The 23,764-nt window shown below is 43.3% G+C and overlaps 1 protein-coding gene across 6 annotated transcripts; it reads left to right on the forward strand.

The window, feature by feature from the left end:
- The first annotated feature begins 2,708 nt into the window (after positions 1–2,708).
- On the forward strand, positions 2,709–23,689 carry phrf1 (PHD and ring finger domains 1). Of its 6 annotated transcripts, none has more exons than XM_083763093.1 (20): positions 2,727–3,387; positions 3,837–4,171; positions 6,898–7,014; positions 8,894–9,087; positions 10,566–10,649; positions 10,828–10,961; positions 11,064–11,152; positions 11,492–11,667; positions 12,133–12,265; positions 12,387–12,511; positions 12,613–12,797; positions 13,132–13,257; positions 13,455–13,609; positions 14,437–16,357; positions 16,492–17,680; positions 17,777–18,605; positions 18,817–18,893; positions 19,764–19,865; positions 20,471–20,599; positions 21,361–23,689. In XM_083763093.1, the coding sequence occupies exons 2-20, from the start codon at positions 4,084–4,086 to the stop codon at positions 21,523–21,525; spliced, it is 6,018 nt and encodes a 2,005-aa protein (XP_083619219.1). In that variant the 5' UTR covers positions 2,727–3,387; positions 3,837–4,083; the 3' UTR covers positions 21,526–23,689. The 6 variants fall into 6 exon arrangements, with proteins under 6 accessions (XP_083619215.1, XP_083619219.1, XP_083619218.1 ...); XM_083763092.1 differs by having other exon boundaries at positions 16,492–17,668; positions 17,765–18,605; XM_083763088.1 differs by having other exon boundaries at positions 2,747–2,788; positions 3,310–3,387; positions 16,492–18,605.
- Positions 23,690–23,764: the final 75 nt, after the last annotated feature.

The following is a 23,764-nucleotide window of genomic DNA, read 5'->3' on the forward strand; positions in this document are numbered from 1 at the left end:
AAGGTTATTTTTCGGGCTGCCGGGCACGGCTGCACAAATAACTTTGGGGCAGGCCCGTCTAGAGTTTAAATGGACAGGTATCAAAGTCAAAAGGGAGACATCGAAGAGGAAGGATCGATGGGGAAGGATCAACATGAAATGTCAAAACAGGTTCTGACATATAGAGCGTCGCAGTCCCGCCCCCTTTCTCGACAACGACTGGCCCAGGAAATAATTCCCCATGCATTTTTCTCAGACATTTCAAAAAGTATTTATTTAAAGACCTTAAAAGCCGCGGACAAAGCCAACTCGGATCGTGACAAATAATGACAACAAACACAATATTTTGGGCCGAACAAATAATTAGAAAGAAGAAGAAAAGGGCAGGGTGAAACACGTTTTTCTTCTTTTTAATTATTTGTTCGGCCCAAAATATTGTGTTTGTTGTCATGATTTGTTACGTTCCGAGTTGGCTTTGTCCACGGGTTTTAAGGTCTTTAGATAAATACCTTTTGAAATGTCTATGAGAAAAATGAATGGGGAATTATTTCCTGGGCCAATCGTCGTCAAGAAAGGGGGCGGGACTGCGACACTCTATATCCATATACTAATACTGATGACATCAGGGATCTCCATATATGGGCTTAATTGCGACAGCAGGTCGCATTTACACTATATGATCCCTGATTTACTATCATCCCTGATGATGTCATAGTGATGTCATGAGACCTGGGCACAATATATGGGGGCTTTCCCCATGTATGGGGATTGTGAGTGACGTGACGTGATGTGACAAAAAACTCAAGGTTTCATAGTTGGCATAGCTGGCAGCATCAGAACAGGTTCTGACATATATCCATATATGGAGATCTAAGGGTTTGAGGTCAAATGTAGAGTTGATGGCCAATATTGATGACATCAGGGATCTCCATATATGGGCTTAACTGCTTAACTCGCATTTACTATGACATCAGGGATATCCCTGATGATGTCACGATGACCTGGGTACCATATATGGGTAAAAAAATCTTGTTCTTTGGTTGACTTTTTTGATTACATTAGTTGCCATTTTATCACTGGAAAGATTTGCCTCTAAATGGAACCCATGTAGGTAATTTGATATCATCTTGTCTTGTGATAACATTGTCATTGTCTTGGTTCTCCAGAATCCCAATGTCACTTAAGACCTCCCAAAACAAACTAATTTGACTACTTCTCGGCCTGGTGCCCATGACCCACTTCTTTCCAACCCATTTTGCTACTCTAAACTGGCTCCAGGTTGAAGACAAGAGTTATGGAATTGAAAATGGAATTGACATTCAAAATTGTAAATGCAACCTTGCCCTCAGTCAGTGCCCGCATTCTTTGTTGCTATGCCTTTTGGACTGAGTGTTTGACTTCACTGTACTCTTGTTGCTGTTTATATAATCTAGTCTAATTAACTATTCAATCAATCAAAACTGTCGGCCTTGATGAGGTTTCTATTTGACCCAAAGTGAATGAATTCAGTTTTACCCAGCCAGGCCCAGGTGTAATGATAGTTTGTTATCAGCAAGCCTGCAGGTGCATACCGAGTTCAGAGCTGAGGGATTTTTTAACCTGCAATTTGTACCTGTCCGACACCAGCAGAGCCGGGTCATCCTCTAAGACTAACAGTGTTATGTTGACCTACAGTAATACACATCTCACATGTGTGGATATAGAGACACCCCCTCTGCTCCCTACTCCACACCACATTTGGAGTGACAGCCCTCTGCACTCTTATTGGTTAGCGAAAATAACAAGGTTTAGTCTGGCAGCCGGGGTTATGGGATGGGAAATTTGCTATATAGTTATCTTATTGGCCTAAAATATTGTCTATATACATACATATATGAATCCACTTGCTGACCGGCTGATGGTATTGAGCAATTATTTTTATAGGGGTTTATATGTGACCATACCATTGACATCTTATATAAGGCAAAAATGTCAAAATGTCTAGCCCAAGGACTCGTGTTTTTTGTGCAAAACTAATGCTTGAAATGGATTCAGAATCATGAAAATCCCCTAGTTTGAGGACTAGGACTAGTTTGTATGCCAGTTCTCATGCATGTCTCACCCAGGCGTTTTTTCTCCTTTGAAAACAAAACTCCTGCGGCCTCTGAGACTATAGAAACATTAACATTGTTATCAGTCAGAGAGGGCAGGGTCTGCGCCGATCTACCTAGTATACCGTTAATCATTAAAGGTTTATAGGCTTTGCCTACTGTGTGCTTGATTGCATCAAAGACAGCAATCACTTTAATACCTGTAGTGTGTGACTGTGTATGTACACATGATACAGACTGTATGTACAGTTATATTACACACAATATACAGACAATTACAATTTAGGCATTTAGCAGACGCTCTTAATCCTGAGCGATTTACATTAAGCAAGAACAAAAATATACATCAATACATAAAAAGTAGGTACACAGAGTCATTAACCCTGTTATAAACAACATAGCATACAGTTATATTACATAGACTTAAACCTGTTATATAAGTTATATTACATAGAGACAAAAAATGAAATAAAACTATATTTTTATAGACAATATACTTATAATACAATGCACTTTTGTGCACTGCAAAGAGGCTTCCCAGAATTCCAGCATCATTTCTTTTTCACTATAAATAAATGGTCTGCGCCTTTAAGAGTGTCACAGTGATTTGAGTGTGTTCAGCGTTCAGCCATTTCCGTCCGTAGATATATCAGCCGGTGGTGTCACTCAACTCTACACAACCGTTTAAAACAACATGCTTTTACACACACATGAATGGGGTAGGTGTCTTAATACACGTTTCATACATGACTATGGGGCCTAGCGTTTTGCACGGAAGACGGACAACTAGCGGTATCACAACATTCTGCGAATGTCACAATAAAAATAAATACAACACCAACAAGCTTGCAGCTGGGGCTAGCTAAATTTAGCAACACACATGCTAATGCTAACGCCGTAGCTTCTAGCTAACTCCATCGACTTGCATAAAGGGAGAGCTAGCATTGTGCGATAACAACAGGCTCCGTATAGTGATCACAGCAGGGTCCCATAGCTAACAACATAGCCTTGCAACGTCTGGACGGTTCATGAGGTCAAATGTAGTAGTTTGTGGGGTTTAAGAGGCAGTCTTTCATACTTCCACATAGTGTAGTGTCCAGGTCTAGTTTACCTACAGAATGCAGCATGCTAGTCGTCTGTGAAGCAGTATCCAACCAAACAGGTGCTAGCCTCCACTGCTAACCTCTCAAACTTACTGACCCTAAACTAGCCTATGAGATCCATGTATTCCTCTACTTAGGGTGGAGTAAAACATCTGTAGGATTAAGCTCGTAGTCGCCGTGGACCTTTTCCACAGATGGCTTAACGGCAGCTGAAGGTAATATTAGTTGTGTTTAATGTATTTACTTGTTACTGTCTATTACTTGTTGCTGTCTACCAGCATGGTCAACGTATTGCTGCATACCTATGTTAGGTATAGGGTGTCTGCAGGCTCTGTCGTTTAATAGTTTAATAGACCTTAAAATATCAGTTAACATTTGGAGAAATTGGCTGTCAATGTAGGGTGTTGCAACTCTAGATTCAACCCATTATAAAACAAATTCTAGTGATGCAAATTAATTACAAAAATAGTTTTTTAAAATCATCATTAATGCTGTTGTATTAAGAATGGCACCATTCATGTTTTTTGTCCACCTAAAGCAGTGATAAAAGTTGAAAAATGAATCGACCACATCCCACCCACTACCTAAACAAATAACCGTTATTTATTTTAATAGCGGGACCTGTCATTTTGTGATGTTTTGTTTATGTTTTCTTTATTCCCAGGAGATCATGCCCTTCATTGACCTTGTAGTGTCATAAAGCTGGTATGGAAATCATCCACTTTCCCCTTGTCTAGTGTCTTTTGAACCTGAGTGGCCTTGCATTAGATCTAACTCTGACAGTAAATTGATCTGAGAAACCTCTGTGAACTTGAGTGCCAGCTGCACTTTTTTCATGATCTGACCTGACCAAAGTCTGCAAACATACCGTAAGAGATATTGCAGCTCTGTTGGTTCTCTGATGGTCAGCCATGGATGGAGATGACAGCCAGGATGAGCTGATCAACTACAATGCATCCCATGGCAAAGGGAAGAGGGCTGCAGCGTGGGCCATCTCAGGTAGTGTGTGTGAAATGCTTTCCTCCACAAAATGTAATCGTATTTTAATTTATCCATAAATTGTCCTCAATCATACCAATGACTTTTGTTGAGCCGCAAATTCAGTACCACTTAAACCCTCTATACTTGATAAAAACATATTCAGTACCACTTAAACCCTCTATACTTGATAAAACAGACCTGTAAGGAACGCACATGGTACACTCTTATTTCACTCTATGCCAAATCTCTTTGCCCAAAAATACTTACTTAATTCTCTTCATTCCCGGTGGAACATAAGGCTGCGACTATTTGCTTCCATCTGGTCCTATCCTGTGCAGCATGTTGTGCCTCGCTCTCATGTCAGGTTTGCCATCTTCAGTTCAGAGGTCACAGTTGTTCAGAGGTCCAGGTTGTTATCGTTCGCCCCTAAAATAGCTGATCTAAAAGCTCACTGGGTTGGGTTGCGAGCAACGTGTTATGAGTTTGTAAATCGGCTATTTTTGTCAAACGTTCCCCCAAGAATGGGGATGATGGGGGTTCATGTGGTTAACAAAAGTGCCATTTTAAGACTTAAGCATATTTAGATTTTCTAAATAATATGACTCGTAAGCAGTGTTGTGACTAACGCCCTTACATCGCGTTACGTTACATAACGTAACTACTATTTGCAGTAACGCTTTACATTCCCCATTCCATAACGGCCTTATAGTTATTGTGCGAGCGTTACCCGCGTTATGGTGTTATGTCAACTTATGTAATCAGTGAAAAGTCTCGCAGCTCCGTGACTCCGTGAGTCTATCATACAGGCGTCTCTGTGGCTCTGTGCTGCTGACTGCAGTGCAGAGACTAGAGAGCGCTCTCTGTGTTGACACTTGACAGTTTCGTTTGTGCAGTCATACTAGCCTCTCAGCCCACATGGCTTACACCCTAACATGATAAAAGCACGTCGCAGAAGAGGTCATTGATTGGCTAACGTAGGGCCAGATTTCAGGGTAAGCCAATCAGAGACAGTCTACAGGGTGGGCGGGCTGTTGTAAACAGTAACAGATTTATTCACACACGAACCCTTGTAACACATACATAGATACTACACAGATCGCCGGTAGAACGAAAATCATAATACAGTACCACACGCTAAAATGGCAAATGCGGATCATGACAGCGATATCGGTTGCTTTGGGAGTTAAAAATTTAAACACTATTTTGAGTACTTGCGACCCAAGGACGACAAAAACATAGAGCACCGAAGTCCTGACGTAACTCGCTCATCCCGACGATTCCCCTGGTTCGCGGAAGTAATTTCTCTATGGAGAATAACATGGGGTGATCTTAATATCGTCTACTATAAAAATAAACAAGCTGTCTCGGCGTTATTGTCAGGGAGGTGTCTCTGTATCGTTTGCAACAGTCAGTCACTCATATATGATACAGTCTGCTTCTAGCGAAAATGTAACTAATTCAGCAGCAGTAACATTAGCGTTTTCTCTGTCAGTTGATTCTTCATATCCATATGAGTGAAGCGGCCGGGGTGACATGTTTATTTTTCAAACACAGTTGTTATATGAGGCGATCTAAAATCGCCTCAATGGGGATTTCAATGCAACTAAACAAATACATGAACCTGGGCACTGACGCCCTCTACTGAAAGTGACGTCAGACTTGCTCTATTGAGGTGAAATGTAAATTGTGTGGCGGACAAACATTGTCTCGACTCCTCAGCCAAAAAAAGCAACGCAAACCTCCTAAAACACCTCAATACAGTCCATGAGGCTACGAGACTTGTGGCCATAGAAGACCAGGCTAAATCTGATGGACCAACACCACCAAAAGTTCCAAAACAGAGTCAGACAAAGATTGATTTTAAATCGCCACAGCAGCAGCATGTCACCAAGAGTCATCTTGACAAAATGATTGCAAGGTATGTTGTTGAGGAAATGCCTCCCCTCTCAACCGTGGAGTCTGTTTCTTTCAGAGCACTGGTCAGCAACATACCAGTGAAAGCAGGGCCAATGTGCAGAAAAACTTTTTCAAAATACCTGGACAGTGAATATTCAAAAATGGAAGATGAGCTCAAAAATACATTTGATAAATTGGAATATCTCTCGACCACTGCAGATATATGGACTGCAAATAACAAAAGCTTCCTTGGTGTAACTGCACATTGGATAAATAAGTCAAAATTCCTGAACATGTTTTATTGTTCCACTACATTTCATAATGTTAGGAGGGAGTGTTTTCTCTTACTGTGCGACAATATTATAATTTTTTAAAGTAAAGTAAAGTAGTTACTTTCATAATTTCATGTAAAGTAAAGTAACAAATTACTTTTTTAGATAAGTAACGATAATAACTATAATTCCTTACTTTTTAAAAGTAACTTCCCCAACACTGCTCGTAAGTGACACATAATTTTCATATTGTCCCTAATCATACCTCCACTCAGATGGGGTATGTGCGACTGAAGGGGAGTAACCAAACTGTCACATGATGTGACACGTAGGCATGTCACCTGTGACTGGAAGTGAACAGGACATCTCTGTTTCAGTCGTGCGTGTGGAACCGTGCCCTTAAACTTAGTTGCGCATTGTTTCACGCACTGAAAATATGCAACTCCTTTGTGGTTGTTCCCGACTTTGGATGCTTGAATCATTGTCATAGCACAGCATCAAACAATGTCTGGGGGGGGGGCTGTAGTGTAGACCAATCTATTATAAGCTAATTGGTCTTGCATCGTTCCCTCCCAGATGACTCGGATGATGCAGAGGAGGATTCTGTGGATGGAAATTCTGACACTGGTGAGGAAGAAGAGGACGATATTGACGGAGAAGAGGATGAAGAGGAGGAGGAAGATGACAGCGACGGTAAGATGCTGTGACAATGTGACATGCATGCTTATTCAATGCACTGCCTGGGACTGGAAGTCATGAATGGAATCAATTAATTGTATTATTACAGTATTAAAAAGTAAGGGCAAATAATATGAACACAGTATTTCCCTGTAGGCTTCATCATCTTCTCAAAATGTGTTTGTACACAATTAACTTGGGTCTGCATGGTCTGTGTATTTTGCTTGGTATTGTTAAACTATGGCAGTTTATGCCATTCCGATACCACGTCATTTATCACATTTCAATTACAGTAATATTTTGAATGTTTCAGTTGATGTTGCAAGACTGTTTGACTGACAATATTGATTCAGCATTCACCAACTGCCTCCGAATGCTCCTCCGGATCTGGGGACTTATTTTATTATTATAAGACCCCAAAATGAACCAGAAGCAAAATTGCTTAAAGCTAATCTTATAAGTCATCAGAAGCGTTAATAACTGAGATAGCAACGATTTAGTAATGAGCCACTAACATCGTAACCTGATGCTGCCAGATCCAAGAAGCTTGCTACACAAGTTTGTTTCACAACTTATTGGGATCTGGGATCTCGGGAGCCAATTCGATGACGGGGCTGTTCCTTTTTTTCAAGATACTTGGTAGATGATTGGATGGGACAGTCTGTCTATCACCGTGTGGGCGTGCAAACACAACCAATCATATTGACGTGTCTATATAGCGTCACATCCGGTTTCGCACATATCCCGCCCCTAGCTCACGCTGATTGGTTCGAACCGGAGCGGTTCGGTGTTAGCTCAATCCCCTGAGCGATCTCATATGGATGCTGTTTTGGGGAACATGGTTACCCAATACCGCCCCCATCTGGCAGAGTCAGGTTACTAACATCGCGATCTGTTGAAACAATTAAGAGAAAAAAGGTTTTTAAAGGTGTAGGGAAACGGAAATGGTTATCAATTTATTTTGAAGTTTCAACATGAAACACCGGTCTGAAGTTTCTGAACCAATCAGAGCGTCGCATCCCTTCAGGCGATGGGACGGTAGCTAGGAACGGTAGCTATGCTATACGCAACACGCATGGTGTGTGTTTGTTTACAAATAAGATTGTCGGCCAGCTACACCAGTTTACTGTTATGTGGCTTATTTCTACCCTATAATGTTTTCGGATACATATTTTAGCGTGATGATTAAGTTGAAACCGAGTAATACACTGTCTGGATGTTATCTTGAATGGGAATAAAAATGGAGGATTTCTGTAATCATGAGCAGCTGTGTTGGACGGATGCGCAGATATGGGGAATTAAACGGGTGAGCTTCATTTTTATTGGCTTTTATCGATGTGTATCTATCTCTACACGTCATCACGCAGCACGTTTTCGTTTTAATAAATAAATAAAACAATCGTTTTTATGGACCTTTGATATAAAAACACACAGAAATGAGAATTTTCCCATTTTTTGTTAGGTATGCCCATATGATGACCACGGATATGGTCTAAAAGTGTGAAAAACGTCTTTTTCATTTCACTACGCCTTTAAGATAGTCGTTACAATGGGGGTGGACTGGGGGAATCATTTCATTGACGAACCACAGCGTAGCAGAGCGTTACCTAGCGAAGGGGACGCTGCTAATAATTGATCTCAGCGTGACCATTCTGAATCAATAAAAACCTAAAATGTGAAATCGACAGCAGCGAGCGCCATTGGTTACTCTGTATCGACCATACAACGTTAGTATAATGGGTAATGTTTGTCCAACAGGCATACTTACACGTTTCATAATTTTTAGTCTTACCAGATGCAGTGGAAAATTGGTCACTGCACACTGCAATTGAAACCATGGTGTATATTGTCCGTACGTCACTCACATCATGTACGTGCGTATGTGCCTTCCCAGATGAGGTGGAGGAAGAGGGTAAAGCCCTGGAGGGAGCGGTGGGGGGAACCTCTGCTGACCCTGCAGGGCTGAGCTCGGACGAAGACACAGAGAGGTGTCCCATCTGCCTCAACTCATTCAACAGCCAGCCTGTAGCTACGCCAGAGAGCTGTGAGCACTACTTCTGTCTCGACTGCATCCTCGAGTGGTCCAAGGTGAGTTGGTCATTCACCGTAAAATATGGATTTGTATTGATACCAAAATGCATGCACATACGTATACTAGAACATATACCCAGCTATGTCCTGCCCCATGCAGGAGCTAACTATTTCCATAGACTTTGTAACGTGGTACTAGAATGTTGATTAAGGTGGTGTCCACATGAGGATGTATTCCTCGTTACCCGGTCCAAGTATTTAGCCGATCTGCCCTTTCTGCCACACAGAGACGGCGTTTTAGGGGACCTAACCCGGGTCATTTTGAAACCACCTCCCAGAGTGGCAAATTTTGGAGACGCGACTTTGTGGTCTCCATGTGTACAGCGAATGCCGCCTATTTGCTGAAACGGTGACACCATAGTCCCCTCGCCCCCTCCAAACTAACCTCATGTCACCAGACTTTCCACCTCCAGTATCACAGCTATTTTATATTTGCACATAATGTCAATAAATCTCTTCTCCGAAAATAGCCGATCTGAAGCCATGCAGTGAGCTTGTAGAGCTTGTATTTTCGGAGAACAGATATAAATTATGGTGATTACCTATCTGGAAAGACGAAAAAGAAACGGATGATCTACATTATTGTTAACCTACTAATGGTGTAGTGTAGAATAGATTAGTATATAGCCAGGCTATAGAATAAGATAGGCAGCACAGCCACCGTGCCATCTGTCCGTAGCCTACCTCTCAGGCATGCAGGTCTGACTGCACACTGCACGCAGCACGCATGGACCTCGTCAAAGTGCTTCGTCTTCTTGGGTGGGTTTACTGTCCATATTAGTCTATAAACGGCCTGTTTTCACTGTTTCTAATTCCTCTTTTTCATACTTTCATAATCAATCAATCTATTAACGTTAACGAGCAATTATCTGACATTCAGAGGTGTTGCGCTGCTACGCACAATATATATATATTCAATCTCCAAAGTCAAACTCATATTAAAGTTCACAATTCATCATGCCGCCCCTTGTTGTGAGCTTTAAGATCTGAAAATCTCATGCTTATGTATACATTACTTTGTAGCCTACTTCTGGCAGAAGAGGATATATGAGAATATTAGTAGGCTAGGCCTATGTAAAATAATAAAAATTGTAATGATTTGTAATGAAAAGAAAGAAAAACATCAGCTACAGTTGATTATGCCCATGCCTACTGAATGACTATGCCACAATGCCACATATATGCATTGTACAGGCCGTGCATAATATCCTACACTACACACAGCTTTCTCTGGGTGTCCGGAGCTCTACCGCTCTCGTCTGGACTACATGCATAATTAACTGAAATGTGGACGCTCAAAACTTTAATCCTGTTTTCCAACTTGAACGGGTAACAGATACAGCCCGCGCCGTATCATCTTTTTACCGGACAGATGAAGAAATGAAAGCTAAGCACTGTGAAGCAGTCTTCATAATATCATATGATAATTGTGTACAATAAGTGTGCAAAATCCCATCTCTGTTTGCCTCATGCAGAATGCAAACTCCTGTCCTGTGGACCGTATTGTCTTCGGTAACATTTACCTAAGGAAGTGTTATGGTGGCAAAGTGCAGAAGATGGTGAGTGACCTGTGTTACATTCACACTTTAGTTGTGTGATTTACTTACTTGTTATAGTAGTAATAATAATAATAAATACAAAGAGTCTAAGAAATTTGTCCAAGGACCTTTTATTTCACTTATGTTTAAGTTTTCATCTGGTGGACTTAATGTGGGGTGTGGTCTTGGTCCGGTCTAGATCACTGTACAGAAGCCAGTGAAGGAGGTCCAGGAGGAGGTGGTGGATCTGGAACTGGAGCAGACCAGCTGTGAGGTCTGTGGTGGCAGTGACCGCGAGGACCGCCTGTTGCTGTGTGACGGCTGTGATGCCGGGTGAGAAGACTTATCTATTCATTAAATTGTGCAATATTGCAATTGCTTGATTTAATAAGTATGAGATGTAATTTTACGTATTAAATTAAGTATTCATTTCAGGTACCACATGGAGTGTCTGACACCCCCGCTGGATGCTGTTCCTGTAGAGGAATGGTTCTGCCCGGAGTGTGAAGCCAACAACCGTCATAGTAAGAATACATGTTTGTTGGTTACATAAGAATCCCTCTGGCAGGGCTTGCCTACACTCTGCTGCCACCTAGCGTGGCACAGAAAGACTTAAAGTGAAATTTAAACCAAATGTGGTTTCATTTTACTCCAGTTTACTTATTTACATAATTGTAGAATGTAGACGTTTGCCTGTTATCGCTCATAATCGTACCAACATCAATACAGCATGGAATTGTGGACAACATCGTATCCGACGCTAAATCTTATCAAATGGTGGTCCGTGGTTTAAATGCTGCATAAATAATGGACCTTGATATGAAAAGGGTTGAAAACCACTGCTCTATATCATCCTGACTCAGGGGGTTCGGCAGAAGAGCAGAGTGAAACAGACAGCTTACTCAGTGACCGTCCCACCACCAGCCGCTCCCGGCGCTCTCCGGAAGGACCCACCCGGGCCATTGCCCGCACCCAGCAGAGTGAGAGGGTTCGCGCCAGCGTCAACCGCCATCGCATTACACAGGCACGCACAACGCAGGTTTGGCATGAGGCATGATGCTTCTTTTTGTCTTGGCCCCCTTGGCAACTCACCACCTCAACTCACAATACTGTTTGCCCCTGTTCTTGATGTTGGTGTGTTACGTGTGTTGGCGTTACGGTTATGCAATTATGCATCCATTTCTTACCTTACGTTTCTTTTGTGACCAATTCATTGTTCTGATGCTTTTGGGCAAGTCTACTCAGTAGTCAGTACCACTAAAATACTACTAAAGTAAGTGTGTGTGTGTGTGTGTGTGTGTGTGTGTGTGTGTGAGATAACTGTTACTGCACTGGATTGCACATGAATAAATGAATATACTGTACATGGGAGTTGTGCTTCAGACAGACTGGTGCATGCAATGTTGTGTCGGCATATAAAAGGTGTTACCCGTTAAAAAGGGCAAATTAAACAGTAATGAATGGGGAACACTTTGAGACTCTGAAGGAAAGTTTCTCTCACCAGCTGGCTCCTAGATTTCTGATGCAGTCATCCTGGTTGGATGAGACCATCAACTCTGTAGTGGCAGGGCTCAACACTGCAGTGTACATACGGGACCTCACGCCCCGTGCTACCCCCAGCCGCCGACGCAGGACAGGTAAGAGAGAGACACACACACACACACAAACACGTAGTATATACAAATCAGTTGAGCAGGTACTCGTATGTGTATATACAATAATATTGATGCATTTCTGTGACCGCAAATTTGTCCACAGTAAAGAGGCGAAAAGGCCGAAAAAAGACGACCTCCTCTGCCAAAGGAACAAAGGGCAAAACTGCGAGTACAGGAGTCAAGAGGCGGAAGAGGAGGAAAGTGAGGAGAACAAAATCCAGAAAGGTGGTGAGTACTGTTCTGCTCGAAGCTAGAGATTTAACCGGGTGAATCTACTTTGATGTCTCTTCTTCTCATGCTCTGCCTCAATCTCTTGGCGTTTCTACTAGGTGGTGAAAAAGCAGGCAACGCCACGGGACCGAATTGCTCGTAGCATTGGGATGGGGAAACCCAAGAATGGTTCCTCTCTCCCCACAGTGTACAGGGCTGCAGAGCAGAGTCTGGGCAACATGCGCGCTGACATCGGGGCTTCCTCGTTCTCTGTGTACGGCGATCCATTTGACCTGGATGATGTGTACGTTGACATTAAAAATTATTGATTATATTATTATCATATTGTAATTGTTATCATCACCCCCTCTCCCCACCACCTACAGAATCAAGTACACATTTGTTCCTTACTTAGATTAACTTTGTTATTCGGTGATGATTTACAATTCTGTCCCTATTGGTACATAACTTGTACGGCGCTGAGTCGACTGAAGGTGGCTGCGCAACGCTTGGGTGAAACTGAGTGCAACTTTTTCAATCTGATTGGTTTTCCAATCGTACTGTGACATATATAAATATCCTTGTGCATGAATGTAATGATATGTAATGATTTATATTATTGTTAATGATTTGACCAGTGATGAGGATGAGGAGCCGCAGGCGCGCGTAACATCCCTACTAGAGGCCAAAAGACGAGGCATCTCTCACTCTGCCCTTCGCTCTCATCAGCCCGTTGCTCGACCAGTCGCCGCTGGTTTGTCCAGGTAATTGTACCAAACCACACATTGTCCTGAATATGCCTAGTAAGCTTCACGCTTGTGTGCTTAGAATCCTGTAAGTGGCATCAACAGTTAGATTGGTGTTAGATAGTTAGATTAGTTCAGATTAAAGTCTAATACTGTTGTGAATTTGATTGCGGAAGTGTTCATAAATGCTGTTGTCCTGTTTTATGCTGTTCTAGAAGAGCTGTGGGTGCCCCCCAGTCGCTGGGAGTTGTGGAGCCAACCCCCATGCCCGACCTGCTGGGGAGCATTCTGTCAGGACAGAGCATGCTACTCATGGACAGCTCTGATGTGGTCATCAACAGAGATGGCACCCTCAAGGCTATCAAGCCAGGTAACATGCTACATAAACAGGAGATACCCGGTAGGCTCCTGTCCTGTGTGTGGGCCACATAAGGCTACCTACTTTACTGTCAAGTCCACTGAAATGGCATACACAAATGTAACAAATTGTTACTGCAGGTATACATAAGACATTTCAGTGCAAAATTATAAAGCAAAGCTTTGTCAAAACCTGGAAGTTGCAGTGGTGCTCACAAATATCCTATAGCCAAATAAATGTAGGCCATCAGTGCAATGAAATGCGCTGTTATAGAGGAATGCTACCTGTGCTCCTGTGTTTAGGCTTGTGTTAAATATCTGATCTTGCCCTAAACAAATCAGTTTCTGGCATGAAAAGGTTTTTAGTTTTTACATATAATAAATCAGTGCTCATGGCACAGGTTCCTCTGCTTGGGTTATATGAAATGAACAGTGGGAAGATTTTTGTGGTGGTGAATGTTAGCCAAATGCTCAAGGGCAGGAAGTGATTACATCCCTGTTAAAGGGTATTAAAACAGCCAATCATGAAATACAAATTAAACAACACAACCATGTGTAACATGCATAACATGCATACTACACACTAGAATGATTTGGCCTTTTTACATGTTCCAGCATGCTGGTGTAAAGAGTAACATTTTATACTTGTTCCCTTGTAAACAATACTGTGTTTGGAGTGCAAGTTTTGGCATGATTACAAGATTATTATTATACTTTATAACCTGTGGGATCTCCTTGGGGGACTTGGAACATAATGGCTAGGAACATAATTTAATTGCAAGTAGTCTTAGTTTATTATAATGCTGCATTTAATATATTTGTAAATATACTGTGTTTCAGTGGGTTTGCCAACATCGTTGATGCCAGTTAGAAGCGGCTCTGGAGAAACGGCCACTCGGGTCAACCCTGGGATGTCGCCTACCCTAGGAGACGTGCCGGGACCCTCCCATAGCCCCCTGTACACATCGTCTTCCTCTCAGAGCTCCCCCCATCTATCCCCATTCAACCCCTCGTCATCTTCACCTTCTCAGTCCAACCATATCCTTCCACCCTCTGTGGCTCATCCCCGGCTGCAAGGCCCCAACCCCTACAGAGCCAATCCCTCCCCCGGACACGGCCACAGGGGCGCCAATGAAGTTGGTGTACCTGGCGGATCGCACAGAGGGACCACTTCCTCTTCGGACACACGACCAAGGGGTCTAGACATGTCTCAGCCTAAAAAGACCTCTGCTAAGCCTGTGTGGGAGGGCGATGTATCTGTTCTACCAAGGATACCAAAAATAAAAAGGGAGAGCAATGGTGTCATGAATGGTTGCGCCAAACAAGATGGTAGTAGTAGTAGTAGTACTGGTGGAGAAACCAGGAACATTACTAGTCGGGGAAGTAGTAGCAACGGCAACCCTACAGTAGGTATGCACAGCCTGGCTGGGAATGAGAGTAGACAGAACCGTGTGGACCCGCAACAGGGCAGGACTGAAGGTCAGGCCCAGAGGCACAGGCCGGACAGAGCAGGCACTTCCTCAGGCTTTTCAAACTCGTTCTCCTCTTCCTCCTCTTCATCTACCTCCTCCCAGGCAACAAATCGCCCGTGCTCTTCGTCGTCCTCAACAGTGAGCTTCCGCATCAACGCTAGTAGGAACTCATGGCAGGCACGGCGGCTGAGTGGCCCTGCGTCTTCCACAGTCGCCGGTGGGGCCGCGTGGGAACCTGGGAACGCAAAGGAAGAGGCAGACAAGAAGAGACGGCAGAAGAGGGACAAACAGATGCTGTTGACATCACAAACAGCGGTCAAAAAAGAGCCAGAGGACACCTATGACCCCTTTGATCCCACTCAGTCTGACTCGGACAGCTCGGATGGGGATGGCAACAGTCAGGATTTAAACGCCAACAACTCCCATCAACCACATGAAAAGAAGCTCCCCGTTCAAGGAAGCAAGAACATGTTGGGGCCAGGCCAGCGGGGTTTAGAGCAAGCAGCTGTGGTGAAAACCGAGAGAGTGGAGATTGAGATCTCGCAAGAGGATTCGAGGAGGGCTGACGATCCGGGGCATGGGGGGGATGTGTTACGAGAGGACAGAGGCTTTGGGGAACCAGTCAAGATTGAGAAAGGGACGGAGCCAGCTGACACTAAGGTTAAGACACAAACAGTGTCGGCTGACGCTCAAGTTAAGAAAGAACCAGGTTTAGATGATGTGAGGCAGCCTGAAGGGGATTGCCCCAGCCTGAAAAAACCTTCCAAATCTGAGACTACAGAATCCACCCCATGTCTGACTGTAAAGACTGAGAGGATGAATACACAGGAGGAGACAGGACACAATGTCCAATCTCCTAACCGTTCCCCTGCAACCCACAAAGCAGAAGCGTCAACATCCACATCAACCTCTCGCAGTAGGAAACCGAAGGCGGAGATTAAATCCGAGCCTAGGAAAAGTCCAGAAAGGTCCATGTCCCCACCCCTGTCCCAGTCTTCAGCGAAGCCCTCTGGCCTTGGTAAGAAACCCTCCAAAGGAGGAAGGTCACCAAAAGGGCGCCGCTCTGCCTCTAGCAGCCCAGAGACGGTAAGGAGGAAAGACCAGCAGGACTCGAGCCACACCAGCAGGAGGAGAGAGAGGGAAGACGACGGAGAGAGTCGATCAAGGCGGTCAAGGTCCAGAGAACGGAGGAGGGCATGCTCGCCATCAGACGGCTCCCACTCCCCTGATAAGTCACGCAAAAAGAAGAGGCGATCACGATCACGGTCCACAGACAGGAGACGATCCAGGTAAGTGTAATTTACACTACTCATTTGCAAATTAATATCCCCGGTGCTCACTATGCATGTGCTGTTATTCTCTTTGATCCCGAGGAGCTCATGGTTAACATACATATTTTTTACATCTTTATTTCCAACTTTAGGTCTGCATCTCGGTCCAGCAGCAGAGATCGATCTAGGATGTACAAGCGTAGGCATGGAAGCAGAGAGAGGAGTGACAGAGGAGACCGAGATCGAGAACGGGTGTCAAAGGACAACAGACGTGCACGGTCTCGTTCACGGTCAAGATCGCGGTCGGCTTCTAAGTCCAAATCAAGATCTCGCTCTAGATCCAGGTCTAGGGAAAGAAGGAAAGAGCATGCACGACACCCACCGTCTTCTTCCAGTTCCAGAGATCACATTGAGTCACGATTAAAAGAGAAAAAGAGGCCCAGGTCTCGATCCCGGTCAAAAGACAAAAAGAGGCCACGGTCTCGATCCCGGTCAAGAGAGAGGAGGAAAGAGGAAGGGTCATCTAAGACTATGCAGAAAGCATCTGGGTCATCTCACTCCTCGTCAAAAGAGATGAAGGATATAAAAGACAAGAAGAGAGAGAGGGATCTATCAGGGTCCACTCAATCCTCCAAAGAGATGAAGGAAGTGAAAGACAAGAAGAGAGAGAGGGATCCCTCTCGAAGTACCACTAAAGAGGGTAAAGAAACGCAAAAGAGAAAGCGAGAGACTCCCTCCTCTTCGGGGGTTAGCAAACATGAGCCGAAGACACACAGCCAGACATTAACAACCAAACCGGTCAAAGAGCCCGAAATTGTCAAGGAAATTAACAAAGACAAATCGACTCTCGATATGTTTGATGACTTGCTGAAGCCTGTTCGCAAACGAGTAATGAAAGAAGTAAATCAAATGTCCTCCACCCTTCCTCCTCCTCAAGACACGGTTGAAGTGAAGGACATTAAAAAAGAACAGCTGACGCCCATCAAAATTGAGATCTCTGCCCGGCCCTTGGCAGCACCATCGAAAACTATGCAGATCAAAGTGGAACCCATTTGGCCAGAGTCGCCTTCTCACTCACCCCTGAATGTCACCTCCTCCTCCACAGAGGTGGCCCAGCCCTCTCCTTCCATATCCACATGTGGCACAGTGGACAGTGTCCAGGGGCTGGTCTCTCGGCCTCCACCAGTGTCGCTGGTCCCCACTATAAGTGTTGTGTCCACGACGGCCCCTGTGAAGCAGGAGGATGGAGAGAGACTATTCACAGCCTCTCCAATGCAGGAGGATGAGGATGCAGAGCCACAGTTCACAGCCCCTGTACAGCAGGAGGATGTGGCGACACAGTTCACAGCCCCTGTGAAGCAGGAGGATGAGGATGCAGAGACACACTTCACAGCCCCTGTACAGCAGGAGGATGCAGAGACACAGTTCGAGACACAATTCACAGCCCCTGTGAAGCAGGAGGATACAGAGACACTATTCATGGACTCTCCAATGCAGGAGGATGAGGATGAGGAGACACTGTTCACAGCCCCTGTACAGCAGGAGGATGAGGAGACACTGTTCACAGCCCCTGTACAGCAGGAGGATGTGGCGACACAATTCACAGCCCCTGTGAAGCAGGAGGATACAGAGACACTATTCACGGACTCTCCAAAGCAGGAGGATGAGGAGACACAGTTCACAGCCCCTGTACAGCAGGAGGATGCAGAGACACAGTTCGAGACACAGTTCACAGCCCCTGTGAAACAGGAGGATGAGGATACAGAGACACTATTCACGGCCTCTCCAAAGCAGGAGGATGAGGATGAGGAGACACAGTTCACAGCCCCTGTACACCAAGAGGATGCAGAGACACAGTTCACAGCCCCTGTGAAGCAGGAGGATGGCGATGCAGAGCCACAGTTCACAGCCCCTGTACAGCAAGAGGATACAGAGACACTATTCACAGCTTCTCCAAAGCAGGAGGATGAGGATGCGGACACACGGTTCACAGCCCCTGTGAAGCAGGAGGTTGCAGCACCACTGTCGGACTCTGACTCGGAGGACTTCAACGTGGATATGATGTTGGACAGCCTTGACTTTGTGAAGACTGAGAAGGTGGCAGAAGGTGGCACCGCTGTCAAACAGGAGAAAGAAGGACAGGAGGCGAAGAGTGAGGGAGGACAGGTGTCTGTCCAAGACGCCGCCAAAGCCAAAGCCCCAGTAAAGAGAGTTACCTGGAACATACAGGAGCCTGAGGGGCCTCAGCCTGAGAAAACCGCTAGTAGTGAGTATCACCAGTAGGTGGCTTTATAGTTCCACTACTGGATATATATTAGCTACATGAACACACATTGTACTAATAAACATTTGACTGTACTTTTTTTACTCACAAGTGAGTGCTTTTGCATACCTATAAAACACATAAGAAAATAATTTACATCTGGCTGTCAACTCCACCTGATTTGTATGGATTTTATTTTATTTCTTTCAAACAGAGTTGGCTCTGTATAAACTGAAGCTGAAGCAGGAAGGAGCTCGCAGACCTTCTTCCTCCATCCACATAGCCAGTCAGGTTAGATCTCTTCATTCAATGACTTATTAACCACTGATACAGTATTTGACCCTATGCTTTTAACGTGTTCAGTGCAGTTTGTATTATATATACCTAAAGTGACCAGGGGGTGGCATGCTTTGCCAAAAGATGGGATGTGTGTTTTCTAGACTGGTCGAAACTGGAGTTGAGGGAGCATTTTCAGATGAAATGAAACTAAACAAAACACAGGAAAATGAAACTGATTCTCATACAAGCTGTGTGGGTGTGATTATGAAATACAATACTACACTATCAGCATTAAGACCTGTGGAATGTGGATGAATGATGTAATCATTTCCTCTAGGGAATGTTTAGCAGTTGGGGGGGGGGGGGGGGGGGGGGCAGAGACACACAACATAGACCAGAAACTAAACATCCAAAATGAACACCAAAATTAATTTAAATATATAATGATAATATAAATAAATATTACATTTACATAACATTACAGCCAAAAAGCAGTTAATCATCTGGCCTTTCGTTTTGGGCTTTAAATTAAACACTTGTAACTGCAGATCTGGGTCTGGGTGGTACGCCAGCCTGATGGGCAGATTAGGCACCTTGCTCGTCTTTGGTGCCCACTCCTATACCAGCATGTGCCTCTGGTTGGATTAAGCACTTAAAACCCTATATACTTTATCATATGACTATCTATGAGATCAGCTGTTTTCACAGTTTTAATCTTAAAAAGGTCGATCCAGTAAAGCAAATTAAATGGAAGGTTGCTCTGGATACTATTCTAGTAGTTTGCTACTACAAATAAATGCATTTAATGGTTAATGCTTAGTTGCTGTGTCTTCTGCTCTCATCTCAGTTGTCCAGTGTCACAGACTTACCTTCTCTCTCCAGGATGTTGCCGGTGCTGCTGCCAGTGATTCCTCCAAGAAGGGCAGCGTGACTGCTGGTCTCCTTAGTGCCAGTAACATACCACCAGATCGGACTCAGAGAGAGGTGGGTGATGCACAGAAAGGGACAGACAATGTGACATTATGGCACGGAACTCTTAGTGGCATGGCGTCAGATCTGTGTCTCTGTATGGACTAGGGATGTCCATATTCCTTAGACCCACTAGGGAGGACTAGGGAATATTCCTCCCATTTTTCACAAAAATAGGTACTTCAGAATAATCCTGAACATTTCTTGTCTTAGCTTGGCCGACAATAAATCAAAATGACACCATCGTAGCACAGTAGCGTGCACATGTTGCATCAAATGACACAGCCACGTTTTCCCTGTAGAGACTTTTGCGGCCTCTCCTTGAGCAACACACGGGTGTTTGGCCAGCAGAGTTGGTTTATCATAGAAATCCAAAGAGCACATTCTCCGAACAGAGCACATTTCAGAGAGCGCACTACCGGTAGCAGCTCTTCCATGACGCTCCAGCTGTCATCAGTTACAGATCAAGGGTCCTAGCGTCTGACAGTTTTGTGACACATCTTGCACAAAAGTGTGTGTGTGTGGCTGTGCTGCAGCACTGTCATTATTCTTCTTTTTTAATATAAATGACCTCAAACAAACAAAATGTAGCATTCATTGTGTTTTCTTTGTGCCCTCAGTATTTGAAGAAGCTGCACATGCAGGAGAGAGCTGTGGAGGAGGTGAAGCTGGCCCTTAAGCCCTTCTACCAGAAGAGAGACATCAGCAAGGATGAGTACAAAGAGATTCTACGCAAAGCTGTCCAGAAGGTAACCATTGTAGTTTATAGTATCTTATCCAGAGCGACTACTGCAAACGTTTGGAGTTTGGACCACAAGTTCATGGGTTCAAACCAAAACTCAGTGTATGAGTAGCATGTGGCTTGGGTGCTGTTTGTGTATAAGAACAAATCCAATAGAATTTGTTTTCCGAATTATGATTTTTCTATCGGAATCCTATAGGATTTTTTGGCTAGGGTAAGAAATAATCCTATAAAAGAATCCTATAGGATTTGTTCCAAATTCTAATAGGATTACTATTTGTTTCTCAGAATCCTATAGGAGTTTTTGACTAGGGAGTTGGCAAAGCTTCTAAATCCACAGGATTCTCTTAAGAATGGTTGGGTAATTTCCAGAGTGTACTGGGAATGCCTGATTTGCTGCATTAGGAACTAAATGATTCTTCTGACAGAATGCAACATAAATTGACAACATGCATGGTTAGAACAATCTAAGTTTTGAGTTGGCTATCCAATAAATTCTGCTTTGTGAGACGAGTCCCCTGGCATCTACCTAGAAAACATATTTATATATTATTACAGTAGCATCTGTCTGCAAATGAACAATCCAAACCGATCGATATAGACAACAGGCAAGAAATGCAGACACACAGATAACGGGCAGGTGATGACACATTTAGAAGAAAGTTCAGGGTGTCATGTAATGAAATGACATTTCCTGTCAGACGTGATCACATTCCATTATGGAAACAACTGTTTGAGCACATGCTTGTCACTGTCATTGCTCACTAGGTGTGCCACAGCAAGAGTGGAGAAATCAACCCTGTGAAGGTGGCCAATCTAGTCAAAGCTTACGTGGACAAATACAAACACACCAGGAAACGAAAGGAGGAAGATGAAGAAGAGACGGCACCAGAGATGGAGACCGAAGGCATGATGAACACTGATAGTCCATGAGGACGGTCAGGCCCTTTCAAATACTTAGCTTCACACTCGGTCCACATTATACTTTGGCGCATTCTAACGCTCTTGACATTAACTGTCTTAAGAGTCCCATTTTGTCCATTGATTCGGCATGGCTTTGGAGGATTGATCTTTTTCTGTTATTGCGGAAATGCAAGAGACTTTTTGTTGCTTTCCCTGAAGAGCAAGATGTATTCTTGCTCATGAACTGTAAACTGCCAAGCATCTGTGTTTGTGTAGTTGATATCAGAATTTAAACCTAATGTAAGGCCCAGAGGTCATGTCTTAAAGAGGCAGCTCTCAAGGACCCTCTCTCATTGAGTGATAAAGTTCGGTAGCCATCTCTACAGGCATAATGTCTGGGAGGTCGCATTGTGTTTTCAGTTTTCTATGATGTTTTGGTATTTGTGGGAGGGAAGGGGTATTTATCGGCAGTGAAACTAATTTTCGTAGTTATGAATAATTCAGAAAATATGCCGCGATTTGCATATTAACTGTTTGTCATGTTGAGGAAAGACAAAAAAATATATAGATTAAGTTGTAAATAATTTAGATTTGATATACTGTATACACTTGTATGTCCCTTCGAGCTTACTTGCCGGTTATGCATAATTGAAGTGTATTGTGTCCTGGGTTATGAACTTGATTGTTTTTATGCTTTTTGTTTTTTCAGTTTTACTACTTTTTTTTCCTTTTTTCTTTACCAATATTGGTCTCTACTGTCTGGGTGAAGGTTTGCTATAACAATAAGTAGCTTAACATATCCCCCATTCTGCACCACAAAGCTCATCTACTGTATAGTGTGAGATCCTGATGATTATACAACCATACTTCTGGTTGGAACAGAGGTGATCATGGTCTGCTTCTTCATCATTGACGTGTGAATTACTGGCCCCCTTTTATATTATGCACCCCTTCTCCTTTGTGCCTGCTTGGTTTCTTAAAGGAAAGAAAATAAATCTGATTATGTTCTCATGGAAACTGCAGAACCACACTGATGTGAAGATTTTAGTTTGCATACCAGGCAGCTTAACTTGTCTGTGTCGCTGGCCCGAACAATTTAAATTGAATGTGTTGTCCAGCATTGTATTCCCAAACTAGCAGATAACCCATAGTATGAGAGATTTCCCATTGAGTCCTAACCCCTCTTTCAAGCCAAGAGTAGACATATTTCTAATTACCGGCTACCTAACAATGTCATATGTCCATGGATAGTTATTTGGAGTTGGTGTTCTGTGCACTAACTTTGTGAGACACCAGTCACCCCAGAACAGTTTTATTACAAAACATATTTCCCACAACAAAAACGTATAAAATATTTTTATTTATAAATTGCAATCACGCAGCAACTTTGTCAAACAGCGTTCTGTATATTACCAATTGAGATTCATGGAATGCATTTCACAAATCCACAGGATTGTTAAAGATGAGAGCAAGCAGAATCATTTCTTCAAACAATATTCAATTGTTATTTTGTGTCTCCACAATTTGGTGGTTTGGAATCATGTAAACCTCCATGTTCCCCTTTGGTTTGTTTTTTATGTTAAAAAGCTGCATAGGAATACCGTCATCTCGGCTTGTTTGTATGTCCATAGTGTTTGTTGCTTATACTGTAAAAACACTGGATTTGCCTTGTACTTTGTCCATACCATTGCAATTTATTGGACTTTGTCACAACGTTTGAATGCAGGTGCTCACATGTATCTAAATTGTGCTTTTGTTTGTTCTGCTTATCTTTATTTACTATAACTAGGCCAGGTGTTTCAAAGAGGTAACACTCAAAATAAATTAGAGTAGTGCACATTTGTCCCAATTCAGTTAATGTAGTTTGTTTTGCCTATATAGTTTTGAAATTAAGATATACGTAAGGGGAATTGGGTTGGAATGTGTTGGAACTTGGAACACTTCTGTGAAGATACTCCACTTTAACAATAATATAACTTGCTAGAATGTGTGATTCACTATGAAAATCATAGTAACACCTGTTGATGCATCAACTATGTCGGATAAGAGGATTTTCTCAAACTTGAGCTACTATACTTTGCCTGTAAAAACCTGATCTTGCTGGTGTATCAAACTGAGCAATGGAATTTCCAAAATGGAGATTATCTGTAAATATATTTTTCTGGGACAAGGTTTTAATAAAAAGTAAAACACATTTCAAAATACTTGAAACCTTATATCATACAAAATAAATCATGGTCGGTCACAATTTTGATCCTTGCCAACTCAT

Source organism: Protomyctophum parallelum (genome assembly GCF_964188405.1).
Source record: "Protomyctophum parallelum genome assembly, chromosome: 4".
NCBI classification, from domain to species: domain Eukaryota; kingdom Metazoa; phylum Chordata; class Actinopteri; order Myctophiformes; family Myctophidae; genus Protomyctophum; species Protomyctophum parallelum.